This window comes from Spea bombifrons, chromosome 5, assembly GCF_027358695.1.
Source record: "Spea bombifrons isolate aSpeBom1 chromosome 5, aSpeBom1.2.pri, whole genome shotgun sequence".
Taxonomy (NCBI): Eukaryota; Metazoa; Chordata; class Amphibia; order Anura; family Pelobatidae; genus Spea; species Spea bombifrons.
In genome coordinates, this window is record NC_071091.1 from 1,985,900 (window position 1) to 2,000,009 (window position 14,110).

The 14,110-nt window shown below is 42.5% G+C and overlaps 1 protein-coding gene across 1 annotated transcript in view; it reads left to right on the forward strand.

Moving 5' to 3' along the window:
- The window catches only part of PTH1R (parathyroid hormone 1 receptor), a 126,413-nt gene that overhangs the window by 48,728 nt on the left and 63,575 nt on the right, over positions 1-14,110 (forward strand). Inside the window, exon 2 of the mRNA XM_053466130.1 lies at positions 12,479-12,584. Within this exon, the coding sequence (XP_053322105.1) occupies positions 12,479-12,584 (106 nt within the window). The remainder of the gene's footprint in view (positions 1-12,478; positions 12,585-14,110) is intronic.

The window sequence follows — 14,110 nt, forward strand, 5'->3', positions numbered from 1 at the left end:
GATAGAGAAGTAATTAGTTTCTGCCAGTCTTCCAAAAGCTTTACGTATTCGCAGAACTAACGCGATTCGTTTCACCTCCTTCTCCGTTTATCTGCTCCGGGAGCCGCGCATGTGGATCGGGCACAGTCGTAGATTTAACGTCTTTTAGGGCTTAAGGCAAAAACTGCCTGCTTCTCTTATAAATTCCCAGAACAGGGGGAAAAAAAATGTTTAATTCCCCTAAATTTTTTTTTTTTATAAACAAAAAACCTCCTGCTAACTAAAAGAGATTATGTTAAAAAAAATAATAATTAACGAAAAAATCTTTAAAAAATATGTTGTAATAGCAGATGTTTTAGTATCTCAAAAAAGTTGTTGCTTTTTTTAAAAAAAATATTATTTTACATAAAAAACCCTCCTGCTAACTAAAAGAGAACCAATTTATATTAAGAAAAAATACTGCAAATAACGGGAAAAAAATGATGTTTTAATAGCAGGTGTTTTAGTGTCTAAAACAGTTTTTTTTAAAAAAATTACAAAAAACCCTCCTGCTAACTAAAAATGAACTGATTTATATTAAGAAAAAATACTGCAGATAACGGAAAAAAAAGGTGTTTTAATAGCAGGTGTTTCAGTATCTAAAAAAAAAGTTTGTTTTTTTAAAAAAAAAATTATATATTTTACATAAAAAAACCCTCCTGCTAACTAAAAGAGAACCGATTTATATTAAGAAAAAAATACTCTAAATAACAGGGGAAAAAATAATTTTAATAATAATAGCAGGTTTTAATAGCAGGTGTTTTAGTAAAATTGATAATTTGATCGGTTTCATAAATTCGCAATGTTTTTTTTGTAACTGGTGAAGGACTCCAGAAAAAAAACACACACACAAAAAAGTCGTATATGTGTTCACTCAGTTGACCTTAGAAATCCTGCGCCAGTTCTGAATATTTTTCCGTATTCACAATGCCCCCCCCTCACCCGGTTGATATTGTGTACAGAGAAGCTGCCGTGATGGGGTGAAGGCTTCTGCAGGTTACGTTTATGAATGTTTGCTCGATATATCCGTCCATTTCCCATTTCAGAACACTTTGCAGCTAAAAGCTGATATATTTGGCTCGGTGCCCCGGGGAAAGAGATTTCTCACCTTAAGTCACCGTGAGCGCCAGCGCCGGGGTACTGTGTATGTGAAGTAACTCTTTCAGGGTTGGTGGGATATGAAGAACAAACTGCGCTTTCTCAATTCTTATCAAAGTTCCAAATTAGAGCACTAAGTAGCCAATCAGGGCTCGCTTAGAATGTTCGGAGAGTCTTCCGCCCCCCCCCCACACACACTATCCCCTCCTGTTTTGTAAACGTGCGCGGTGGCCGATATGGGGTTGGCGCACGTTCTGCCGCCACCAGTAGCCATAGACGATCTGAGCCTAGTGGCAGCTAAGTACAAGTCCCCCGTTTCAATGCGCCTTTCAAACAGGATTAAAGGCGACTCGTGAATGGTTTTCTCAGACGGTGCGATGATCCACGCGGAGTGGTAGCCGCCATTTGCATTTTAGATGACGCCGCTGAACGCGACGTCTGCAGCGGCCAAATACTTATGAATATGATTTTTTTGTGGGGTTAAAGACTGTGATCGGTAAACGGAGGAAGCTGAAGCCAATCGGCTGTCTCCGCGCGGTCGGAAAAACCTATGGACCCCGTCAGAGGGGCAGGAAAGCGATCGACGGGGAAATTAAAGCTTCAAACACTTTTACCAAAACAATCCGTGGGAACTGAGCATGTTATGAATGCATATTTACTGGTAGTAACTTATTTTTCACAGACAGTACCTGCATGGAGCCAATCGCGGCTGGGTAAAATCAGGCCTTTGGCCCCAAATGAGGTGCATCAAGAGGGTGGCTTAGAAAGCGGTATAGTTTATTTTGGGAATTTTCCCAATCTTTTTCAGTCTTCCTGATTTTAAAATGCATTTGCATAGCCGAGAACAGTCCCTGTATACAGTAATGTTGGTCTATATTGACAAAAACCTGTTTTTTGTATCTCATTTTGTCCCAATAAACCCCCTTTATCTGCAGATCTGCAGCCGCCGTCGCTGTCAGTCATGTGATATTTTGGGTGACTTTCCCGCCTCACACATCACACTGAGCTGATGCTTTATGGTAATGCTAATGAAGTCCGTTCCTCCATAGACTTTCATTAGTCTGCCTGGGTGATTAAGACTGAGCCATTCTATTGTCCCCCACAGGCAGTATGATAAGGAGTCGGGGGGTTAGTAGATTTGGGAGCAGATAACAGAGCGAGAATCATACAAATGGCTGAAAACATTATGGGGCTGAGGTAAAAAAGGAAACGTATGATGATTCTAGTTGGAAATGTTTAATTTCAGGTGTTTCTGCTGCTAAAACGCTGTTAGAATCCTTATAAATGTGACTTGGCTGTTAAAGTCTACAGCGAGCCTGATGTCTTTAGAAATCATAAATCCGTTTTTGGGAGATTTCTGGTAATTTCTGGTCAGTTCGCCGGATCTGTTCGCAATCAGTGTTTGTCCGTCTCTTTAGAGCGCTTTCCCTCCGTGTCGCGTTTGCCTCGAGTCTCGATTCAGAATGACTGAAAGTTTCTCTCCTTGCGTCGCGGAATAAGGGAAGGGAAGGAAAACGAGCCTTAAACGCGTATTTCATACATAATAAATTGCTCGTTTTTTTTTGTTTTTTTGTTGCAAATGGTTTTGCTTCCCACAAAAAATGTTCCAGTAAATTGCGTTTAATCCCCCCGGGGCCCCCGTAGAGACGAACAGAAAAAAGCGCGAGAAATAGGTGAGAAAATTCGACGCTGCGGACTGAAAGGCCGTCCTCGGGCTCCGTTACGTGAATAATTTAAATGCCTTTCGGTAAATCGTCCTGACATACCTCCCGAGAGTCCCGGTGTTCGCAGGACAGTCGCAATTTTTTTGCAGGACGCAGCTGCCTCACTGTGCCACTTTTTTTGCGGGCAGCGGGGAACATGGGCCGGTTGGGGGGCATCATCTGACCCACCCCGGGGAGGGGGTAAAATTAATGAAGGTCCAGGAGTTGGGCAGTGGGCCCCATTCTCAGGAAAGAGGTCATCTGGGCCCCAAAGTCCACGAGGGTCCAGTCCCGTATGGCAGGCTGTTAGGGCCCAGCTTTGGTTAGCGGGCCACAAGAACCAACAAGGGGGCACTTGAGCCATCAAGAAGGCAATGCCCCCCCCGGGCTTTCCTGAGTGTTATACATGGGTACTGGTTGTACCCCGCTGGTTGTACTGGTTGTACCCATTACTAGGGTTTACTGGTTTGAGCTGGTTTGACTCCCAGTTAGAGGCATATCTTCCATCATAGTTTTTGGGTTTCTTTCCTTATTGTTGGTAAAATTATAAATGTATATTTTTTTGCAAACATAGGCGAGGATATGAAGGAGAATCCCACTGCGTTGCTCCTTTTTTGGGGGGGTCTTTATATATATTAAGGGTGTAGTCGCTACTTAAGCTCCGGTAAGTAGCCGCACTCAATGCCCCTTAGGTGGGGAGGTCGTGGCACGGAAATATTTCCCTGGGCTGTTGTATTGGTGCCGTTAAAGTCTATTTGGTTTTCCGCTATATCCGGAAAAAGGGCCAAGGAATTTTTTTTACAAAAACCTGCCGTGTTATTTCTGAAAATGAGCCCCATAAACGGGGATGAATACGGAGGCTCCTTGGAGAGCCGGGGGTTTATTTTAGTGGCTGGGAGATGCGCCAATGAAATGGAAATTCCAGCACATATTATCATAATTGCCCCATGTGCTTCTCAGGGGAAGAAACGCCAAATGAACGTTCGTTTATGGGTCCTGGATAGAATCTCTATCTCGCTCTCGCTTAACTCTGGCTGTATTCCGAACATTTTCTACTTGGAAACAGATATTCCCGGATTTCTCTACCCAAAAATTCTGGCAGAGAACCTTAGGTTAAGTTGAGCTCAAGCAATGTTGTCTCGTGTGATTTAGAAAAGAAAAAAAATGGCTTTTTACCAAATCGATAACGATCTATTTAATTGGTCAAAGAGGGTTTGTTTGTTAAAGATTTCGAAATGTCCAAAAAAATAGTTTGGACATGAAAATATTTAAAACAATTTTGTGTTGTTGCAGTTCCCAGGGGGAAGAGATTTCCCAGCGCTCTCCTTACTTCCTGTTGTAGGCCTTCCTGTTAAGGAAGAATCCTTAAAGGGAAAGTAAACTCAGCCATCAGCTTGACAGTTACAACAAGAGGCCAGAATCTAACACTAGAGAAACAGAGGGGAGTTTTACTTTACTGAGAGGGTGGTGGATAAGTGGAACAGCCTCCCAGCAGAAGTGGTAGAGGGTAATACAGTGAGGGGATTAAACATGCGCGGGATAGGCATACGGCTCCTGAATCTAAGACGAGACCAACGACTGATTAAGGTTTGAGTCTTTAAAGCTGAAATAACAGGCGGATTAGATGGGGGGCCGAATGGGTCTCCCCACCCAGTTCCCTTCCACTAAAGAGTGTCTGGGACTAGCCCCGCCCCTAGATTCAGATAGCCCCACCCTTATAAACAGCAAGTCCTGCCCCTAAATGAAGCCACTCCCCCAGAAGAGGGATAGCCATGTGTGGTTCGCCCGGTCATTCAAAAAGAACTTCTTAAAAAGACTATATTTTAGAAAATCTATTTTTCATACATTTTTTTTTCTATATTTTTAAATGCACGTCTTTTATAACTAACATTATTTGGGAACAAAATACAGATTATTATAATAAAAAGAAGATGAATAACATAATACATTTTTATGGACTATTAAGCAAATTAATTAAAACATTTTTTTTAAAATGTTTTTGAACAAAACAACATCTGTCTGAATTCCATTTGTTAATGAATTTCAGAATATGTTTTTTTTTTTCTGATGATGTCATCGGGGGAACACAGCGCGCAGCATGGTGCATGTTCCAAGTACTTCACGTGAAAAATTAGCAAATATTTTAAAATAAGGAAAATGACATTATGTTATCTAACAAAACATTTTTTCCATAATTCTTTTTTTTTTGCAATAAGGCAGGAATATTAAGGAAAATGTTTAAAAAAAAAAAAATTACAAATATTAGACTAAAATTGTAACTGACATAAAATTATTCTTATTTGTTGGAATAATCATCGCAGCTGTAGCCAACGTACACGCCCACGTAACTTGTCATTTTTAGTCCAAGAAAAAGCATTTCATAACATTTCTATTAATAAAATTGTTTTTCTCAGTAAAACTGTGGTTTTTGCAAATGTACAACGCCCCCCCCAGCCTTAACCCTTTCTTATGCTTCCAGGTCACTCTCCCTTTAAACCTTCTCTCCCATCCTCCCCCCACCCTCACAAAGGCTGCCTCGACCAATCAACAACAATCAGCAGTACATGGGTTTATTTAGTGTACAAAACAAGAGAAAAATCAATATTCAAAGAAAATAAACAGTATTCACAAACTAAAATATATATAAACACCCATTTTTTTAAATAAAAATATATATTTTTATGTTTATTATTACATTATAAATATATTTACCTTTTTTATTTTTGAGATATTTACATTTTATTAAAATTTTATTTTAAGTTTCATATCTATTTAAAATTTTATATATATATATGTTAAAAAAATATATATCTATTTTACATTATATATATGTGTTAAAAATATATAGATTTAAAATATTATATATATATATATATAAAATTTTAGATTTTAATAAAATGTAAATATCTCAAAAATAAAAAATATAAATATAGTTATAATTTAATAATATACATAAAAAATAATATTTTAGAATATATCCATAAAAAATAAATTTAAAATATATAGTATAGTATATATAAATACGGTATTAGTATATATATTATATATATATATATATATATACGTTAGATATAAACAGATGCATGCGTATAAAAAGTTTTTTTATTTTTTTTATAGTAGTGTGCATTAGATGTGCCCGTATGTGTTAAATACTTTAGATAAAACTTCAAGGAGGACAAATTGTTTAAACTCCGCGGTTAGCGGATTTATTGCCTGTGAAAGCCCCTGGTGCCATCGTGGGACCTGCTTAATATAGCTAAGCCCCTGATTTCAGCAGATGCCTCTCCGATCATCTAATCATTTTCTAAATTTGTGTCCCACGTTTTTGAAATTCCTCCACCAGCCTGGGTGAGAAGTCTGAGCTAAACAAAAATCACTATTTTTTTCTATCGTTGTTTATTAATAATCTCCTCTTAACATTTTTTTTTTTTTTTTAAAGAAAACATTTTTGTAGAATTTAAAGAGAAGCTCAGATTTTATTTTTTTTAGAAATGCTATTGGGCAGCAACTTGCAGTGGAAAATTACATTTACAAATTTCACTTGTAAAGAGGAATTTCTACTTTTTTTTAAAATCTTTTCCATACCCTCCATTTTGAGAAATTGGGAGAACGTCGCACTCCCCACTCCCCACCCCCCACACACGTCCCCTCAATCAAAGGCCAGTTCCCCTTCCACAGCTCCAGCGGGACCGTCCACTGATACTAGCGGACCGTCTGCCAGCGTCCACCGGACCGTCCTCCGACATCAGCAGGACCGCGTACCTGTGTCCAGAGAAGGGATGGCTGCGGGTTTCTGGACTGCAGAGTATCTCGGCTCCTGTGACTGCAGAGTATCTCGGCTCCTGTGACTGCAGAGCATCTCCGCTCCCGTGACTGCAGAGTATCTCCGCTCCTGTGACTGCAGAGTATCTCCGCTCCTGTGACTGCAGAGTATCTCCGCTCCCGTGACTGCAGAGTATCTCGGCTCCTGTGACTGCAGAGTATCTCGGCTCCTGTGACTGCAGAGCATCTCCGCTCCTGTGACTGCGCAGAGTATCTCCGCTCCTGTGACTGCAGAGTATCTCCGCTCCTGTGACTGCAGAGTATCTCCGCTCCCGTGACTGCAGAGTATCTCGGCTCCTGTGACTGCAGAGTATCTCCGCTCCTGTGACTGCAGAGTATCTCCGCTCCTGTGACTGCAGAGTATCTCCGCTCCTGTGACTGCAGAGTATCTCCGCTCCCGTGACTGCAGAGTATCTCCGCTCCCGTGACTGCAGAGTATCTCGGCTCCTGTGACTGCAGAGTATCTCCGCTCCAGTGACTGCAGAGTATCTCTGCTCCTGTGACTGCAGAGTATCTCCGCTCCTGTGACTGCAGAGTATCTCCGCTCCTGTGACTGCAGAGTATCTCCGCTCCTGTGACTGCAGAGTATCTCGGCTCCTGTGACTGCAGAGTATCTCCGCTCCTGTGTCTGCAGAGTATCTCCGCTCCTGTGACTGCAGAGTATCTCCGCTCCTGTGACTGCAGAGTATCTCGGCTCCCGTGACTGCAGAGTATCTCCGCTCCCGTGACTGCAGAGTATCTCCGCTCCCGTGACTGCAGAGTATCTCGGCTCCCGTGACTGCAGAGTATCTATGCTCCTGTGACTGCAGAGAATCTCGGCTCCTGTGACTGCAGAGTATCTCCGCTCCTGTGACTGCAGAGTATCTCCGCTCCCGTGACTGCAGAGTATCTCGGCTCCTGTGACTGCAGAGTATCTCCGCTCCCGTGACTGCAGAGTATCTCCGCTCCTGTGACTGCAGAGTATCTCCGCTCCCTTGACTGCAGAGTATCTCCGCTCCGGTGACTGCAGAGTATCTCCGCTCCTGTGACTGCAGAGTATCTCCGCTCCTGTGACTGCAGAGTATCTCCGCTCCTGTGACTGCAGGTAGCCTCTGCTACCAGGGGCCCTGGGGCGATTACCCCCAATGCCGCAATGCTAATCCGCCCCTGCTGCCTCCTCCCTTTTGTCTCCGATGCATTTATTGGCTCAAACCCCAAAGTATTCGGAGTTCATCCAGAATCTCTGAGAATTCTGCGATCCAAAAAGAGTCACAATTATATTTTAACATCAAAACTTCAATAAAAAATCAACTGCCCCTTATATTCGTTACCAAACTAAACAGCTGCCCGATTATTTATTTTCCCAAATTTGTACTTTTCAAAGTTTGGTGTTTTTAGATCCCGCTGAATGCGATTAACCTTTCGCGCGCTGCAATCTCTCGGACAGTCCGGGATTCATCCTCGCTGTGTGTTACGCTCCGTTTAACGAGCCAAACCGCATTACAGAAATGATATTATCCAGATAAAATAAACGAGTGGGATCCCCTGAGAACATCAACGGAGGAGGAAAACTCGCTGAGGGCTCCGCTCAATCAGATCGTTTATCAGAAAAAGAAATGTTTTCAAATCAAATTTCATTTGACATAAAACCGTGTTCCAGCTCAGAATTTGGAATTTACATTTTCTGCCCAAAAAAGCCCCAAAACATACAAAAAAAAAATCTAGCTTGCTAAACAGCAAAAAATTGTTTCTAGCCTTTAGCTACCGAAGGAATTAAAGGGACCTTTGTTGCTCCCCCCCCCAAAAAAAAACAATTTTTCAGTAAATTACAGCAATTTGCGTTCCATTGATTGCTTTGGGCTGACATCCTGCAGTTCTGTCTCCGCCCCCCCGGAATGTTGTATCAAAACATTTAGAACGTTAGAATGTAAATAAATACTTTATTCAGGTCTTAATGACATTTCTCGAGACGTTTCGGCTGCGCTGATGGACATGCGAAAAATGTGTAAAAATAAATAAATAAATAAATAAAAATAAAAAACCATGAAAATTAATTTTTGGAATCAGTTAAAAAAAAAAAAAAAAAAAAAAATAGGGCAATAATTTCAACGTTAAAGTTAAATACCTAAAATCGATGAAAATTGTGAAATAAATTGATTGGATATCGCGTCTCATTAAAAATATGTGGCATGGATCACCACGGCTTTTTTAACCACTTTTTACCCCATCTAGGCCGGCCCGAGGCTTTTTAGCCCCATGGGCAAACTGTGTGTCTGGCGCATGTAAGCGTTCTAAAATCTTATTAAATATGAATTAAAATATACATTCAAGAAGATAGAACTTAAAATATTAGCATTTTACCTGACCTAAGAGCATCGGGCCTGTTTAATCTACTCATTTCCCTAGCTGCTTGAAGGTTTTACCACCTCAGCTGGAAGACTGTTCCCCTTAACAACCCCCCATTTTTAGTTAAAAAAAAAAAAAAAAAAAAAACCTTCTGTTTTAGATTATGAGAAATTGTCCCGAGATTTCACCTCCTGGACGAATGGAAACTTTTAATCAAAATCTGGTCTTTCCATTAAAAAAAAAATCTTACAGAACTATGGACATGGGGGGGGCTTTATTAGTTAATCAACTATTATATGATATATGATTTAAAATGTAACAAAATCTTGTGTTTTAATAACAAGGTGACAAAATATATAAATTTTTAATGTTAATGAAAAGAAATGAAATGTCTCGTTTTGTTCGTCTGTCCCTTTAACTGTCCCGAGACAGCCGTAATAATGAATTCTGTAATCTCAGAGCGCGTGCCGGCCGTCACCGTGGCAGTTTACTCTGCAAATATAATTACGCGTCTGCGTGTGTTATGTTTGACAGCGAGCGAGTGCGTGGTGGCGTGGCACCGTGCCACGGATTCTGCCGGCTGCTCGGAAAGGTTGATTAGTAGGTGAAGACTGGGCTAATATGTTGTGCGATCGCCGGACGGCGGCAATGAAAGGCAGCTGCAGGCAGAGGTATAACCGATGTGTATGGAGGTGGGCAGGGGTCATACGAGGTTATGGACTATTGGCCATGGGGATCTGCCCCAGTGTGCTGAGATTCTGCCCATTCGTCCCGGGAACCTACCCTTTCCTCTGAGATTCTGCCCCTTTCACTCCGGGAGTCTTGGCCAGTTGTTTTGGGATTCTGCCCCTTTACTCTGAAATCCTCCCTATTCACTTTGATAATTTGCCCCTTATTTGCCCCTTTACTCTGAGTTCCTTCCCATTGACTGTGAGAAACTGCCCCTTTACGCTGAGATCCTGACCCGTTAGTCAGAGATCCTGCCTGTTCGCTCTGAAATTCAGCCCCTTGAGTCTGATATAACAACCCCCTCAGGAATCTGCCCCTATATGCTGATATCCTGCCCATTTACCCCCAGAATTTACCTCACCACTCTGAGATTCTGCCTATTCACCCTAGGAACCTACCCCCTTTACTCAGACATCATAGCCATTCACCCTTGATGCCCCCTCTTTACTCTGACATCATAGCCATTCACCCTTGATGCCCCCCCTTTACTCTGACATCATAGCCATTCACGCTTGAAGCCTCCTCATTTACTTTGACATCATAGCCATTCACCCTTGGAGCCTGCCCCTTTTACTCTGACATCATAGCCATTCACCCTTGATGCCCCCCCCTTTACTCTGACATCATAGCCATTCACCCTTGGAGCCTGCCTCTTTGCTCTGACATCATAGCCATTCATTCTGGGAATCTACCCCTTTAGTCTGAGATCCTGCCCGTTCACCCTCAGATTTTACCCCACTACTCTGAGATTCTGCCTATTCACCCTGAGGATCTACCCCTCTACCCTTAAACCATGTCTATTTCCCGTGGGAATCTGCCCCTTCATGCTATCACCCAAAAAATGTGCCCACCCCCCCTAAGGATCTGCCCTGAGAACCACAGAAAGTCGTGATATTATTTTATATTTTAGATATTATTTGAATTCATTCGTTTTTTTTTCCAACTATTTTTAGGTCATTTTTTTCCTACAATCAGATAATTAATTCCCGGCGACAGAATTTATCTTGTAATTTGGTGATCGTATCATTTGTTTGCCCCAAACCTATCCTTTCCGGGATGAGAGGCGGCAGCCCGCGTCTCTCCGCTCTTCTCTCCGTCGCTCGGTTTGTGACGGCAGCCTCAGGCGATCACACGAAGCGTCGTTAAAGTCAAAGAAAAGCTCTAATTTATCCGTTTAATCGAGTTAATTTGTTAAATAATGTCGCTCGTTAGCCGGTGAACTGTGATAACCATCAGGGAGCCCGAGGGCGAGTGAATTCTAGACGTTTCTCCCGTATCCGCGGGGATTTATTACAAACTTTTTCTAAAAATACGACGATATTAAAAGACCAAATAAGGCAAATTTTTGGTCTCTCTTTTTCTAGGAGGACAACAAAAAAAAATCACACATAGTTCCCATATTGAGGTCTGACAATAATTAAGAAATAAGTGTTATATCCTAGAAAATTCATATGTTTTCAGGGAATGTCTAATTGTCACGTGACACCCAACCGAGCACTGATTGGTTGTTGCCATGGAGACAGCAGACGTCTTCAAAAAGATTCTATGTAGTTTTTATGCGATTAAGACTTTGGAGGAAAGGAGAAAATCGTGAAGATACCTCAGATCTTCACAGACGGCCTATTTTCTGGCGACTTTCCTGATATCGGAAATTATCTGTAATACATTTTTAAATTTATCTCCTTAATTCATCTCTTGTATCCCATTTTTTATGTTTTTATGTTTTTTTTTTAAGTACACAAAGTTCCGAATTCAAAGTTTATTTAGATGAACGTCTTATGGAAAAACGATTCTGGCCGATGCTTGTTTGATGTATGACATCAAAGACGTGCAAACTGTTTGGGAAAGTTTATGTCAGAGACGGTCTCTGAGGGTCTGCGAGGGTCGGGCTGATACCAGAACTTCTGAATTCTTTTCCTGGAATGAAGTATTTTAGTCGTGGATCCGTGACCAACGGAGTCAACGCTTCCTTCCAAACCTGGGTCGTCTCTGGAATCGGACGATGTTGAGGGTGACACCGAGATGACGATGGAAGACATCACTGTCTTTCCATGGAACCATAACTGGGGACCCTCCGGGTCACTACAGGGAAACTCCAAGTCGTGGGAGAGGCCTTGCGGCCCCCCTACACGCCGTCCCTTTCCCCTCCAACCACAGCGTGTATCCCGTAACGTCAGCAGGACCACCTACTGGCGTTAGCAGGACCACCTACTGGTGTCAGCACGACCACCTACTGACGTCAGCAGGACCACCTACTGACGTCAGCAGGACCACCTACTGGCGTCAGCGGGACCACCTACTGACGTCAGCGGGACCACCTACTGGCGTCAGCGGGACCACCTACTGACGTCAGCGGGACCACCTACTGGCGTCAGCGGGACCACCTACTGGCATCAGCGGGACTACCTACTGACGTCAGCGGGACCACCTACTGACGTCAGCGAGACCACTCGCTGATGTCAGAGGAACCTCCCACCCGCATCCCGCAGTGGGGGGCAACGGCTAGCTGGAGCCAGACAGTTCCCATGTAAACCCAGCTAGATTGGTCCTCAGCCAGCATTAGACCTTCAATGGGCCAGCAGAGAGCCTGCGCGACTCTGAGTAACAACCAAAAATGGGGAGGCCTGGGAACTTTAATAAATCAGCTCTAACACCAGCTACGATGGACTACAAGTCCCAGTATCCCAAATTTATGAAACGTTTACCTCGCTCCCGGCGGGATACGAACGCATGTTTCACGTTACACACAGCGTACTCACCTCCCTGCCTCTCTCGTCTTACAGGTGGATGCAGATGATGTCATCACCAAGGAAGAACAAATTTTCCTGTTACTGAAAGCCAAAGCAAGGTGCGAAAGACATATAAGCTCCAAAGTGCCCAAACAACACGGTAAGTTTATAAAAAATCCTTTCAGTGGGAAAGCATTCGTTTATTCCTCGCGTCAGAGTTCATAAATATCGCTCTGTGTTATTTTTTACCCCAGTTGTAGTTTTTGCCCCATAATATAATGTTTTGTATGATTCTCGCTCTGTTATCTGAGCCCCGATCTACTAGATAAACCCCCTGACTCCCTATCATAGCTCTTGTGGCGATATAATAGAATGACTCTGTGTTAATCACCCAATAGGACTAATGAAAGTCTATGGAGGAACGGACTTCATTAGCATTGCCATAAAGCATCAGCTCAGTGTGGTGATTGAGCCGGGAAAGTCACGCAAAATATCACATGACTGACAGCAACGGCGGCTCCAGGTCTGCAAAGGGGGGTTATTGGGGCAAAATGAGATAAAACCTACAGTGGAAGTCAGTGCTGGACATATGGAAACGTCAACTAGAGAGCTATGAGTCTGACCAACGGCTGAATAAGTTACGCAGCCGACGGGGCCGGGGTCTCCGATTTAAGAAATAATATTGATTATTGGGAACTCAGCGCCCCGTTCTCTAAGAGGCTTCCCGCAGAATATAAATCGTGGAAAATGAATCTGTGATGAAGAACCTTAAACATTTTCTCTTTTGCTTTACTGCTCTTTTTGCTTCTAATTCGCTATTTGCCGGCATCGTAGAACATAAATTATCTATATATATATTTATTTATTTATTCCATTTTTAGAGAAAATGAATAAAAATAAAGTTTAAAAAAACCTAAGCGCTGTATGTGGATCGCATGCCTTGTAGATAAATCTGGCCGTCCCAGCTGTGCTTCTCCACACCACTAATTCTGTTATTTATAAGCCAAACAACATTCTCTCTCTCTCCCCCTCTCTCTCTTCTCTCTCTCTCTTCTCTTCTCTCTTCTCTCCCTCTGTCTCTCTCTCTTCTCTCTATTCTTGATTCTCTTGTCTCTCTTTCTCTCTTATCTCTCTCTCTCTCTCTTCTCTCACCCTCTCTCTCTTCTCTTTCTTTCTTCTCTCTCTCTTCTCTCCCTCTCGCTCTCTCTTATCTCTCTCTTATCGCTCTCTCTCCCTCTCTCTTATCTCTCTTCTCTCCCTCTCGCTCTCTCTTATCTCTCTTCTCTCCCTCTCCCTCTCTCTTATCTCTCTTCTCTGTATCTTCTCTCTATTCTCGATTCTCTTGTCTCTCTTTCTGTCTTCTCTCTCTGTCTCTCTCTCTCTCTTCTTCTCTCCTCTCTCTCATCTCTTTTCCCTCTATTCTCTCTATCTTCTCTCTCTCTTATCTCTCTTCTCTCTCTCTCCCTCTTGTCTCTCCTCTCTCTATTCTCTCTCTCTCTTATCTCTCTCTTCTCTCTCTCTTCTCTCTGCTCTCTCTCTCATCTTTATCTCTCTCTTCTCTCCCTTCCTCTCTCTTATCTCTCTCTCTCTCTTTCTTTCTTTCTGTGGTTCACCAAAGTTATCTGAAATATTCTTCCCTGACTGTAGTCCGAGCAGTCGCCGCGTGAACATAATAATTATCGTGTT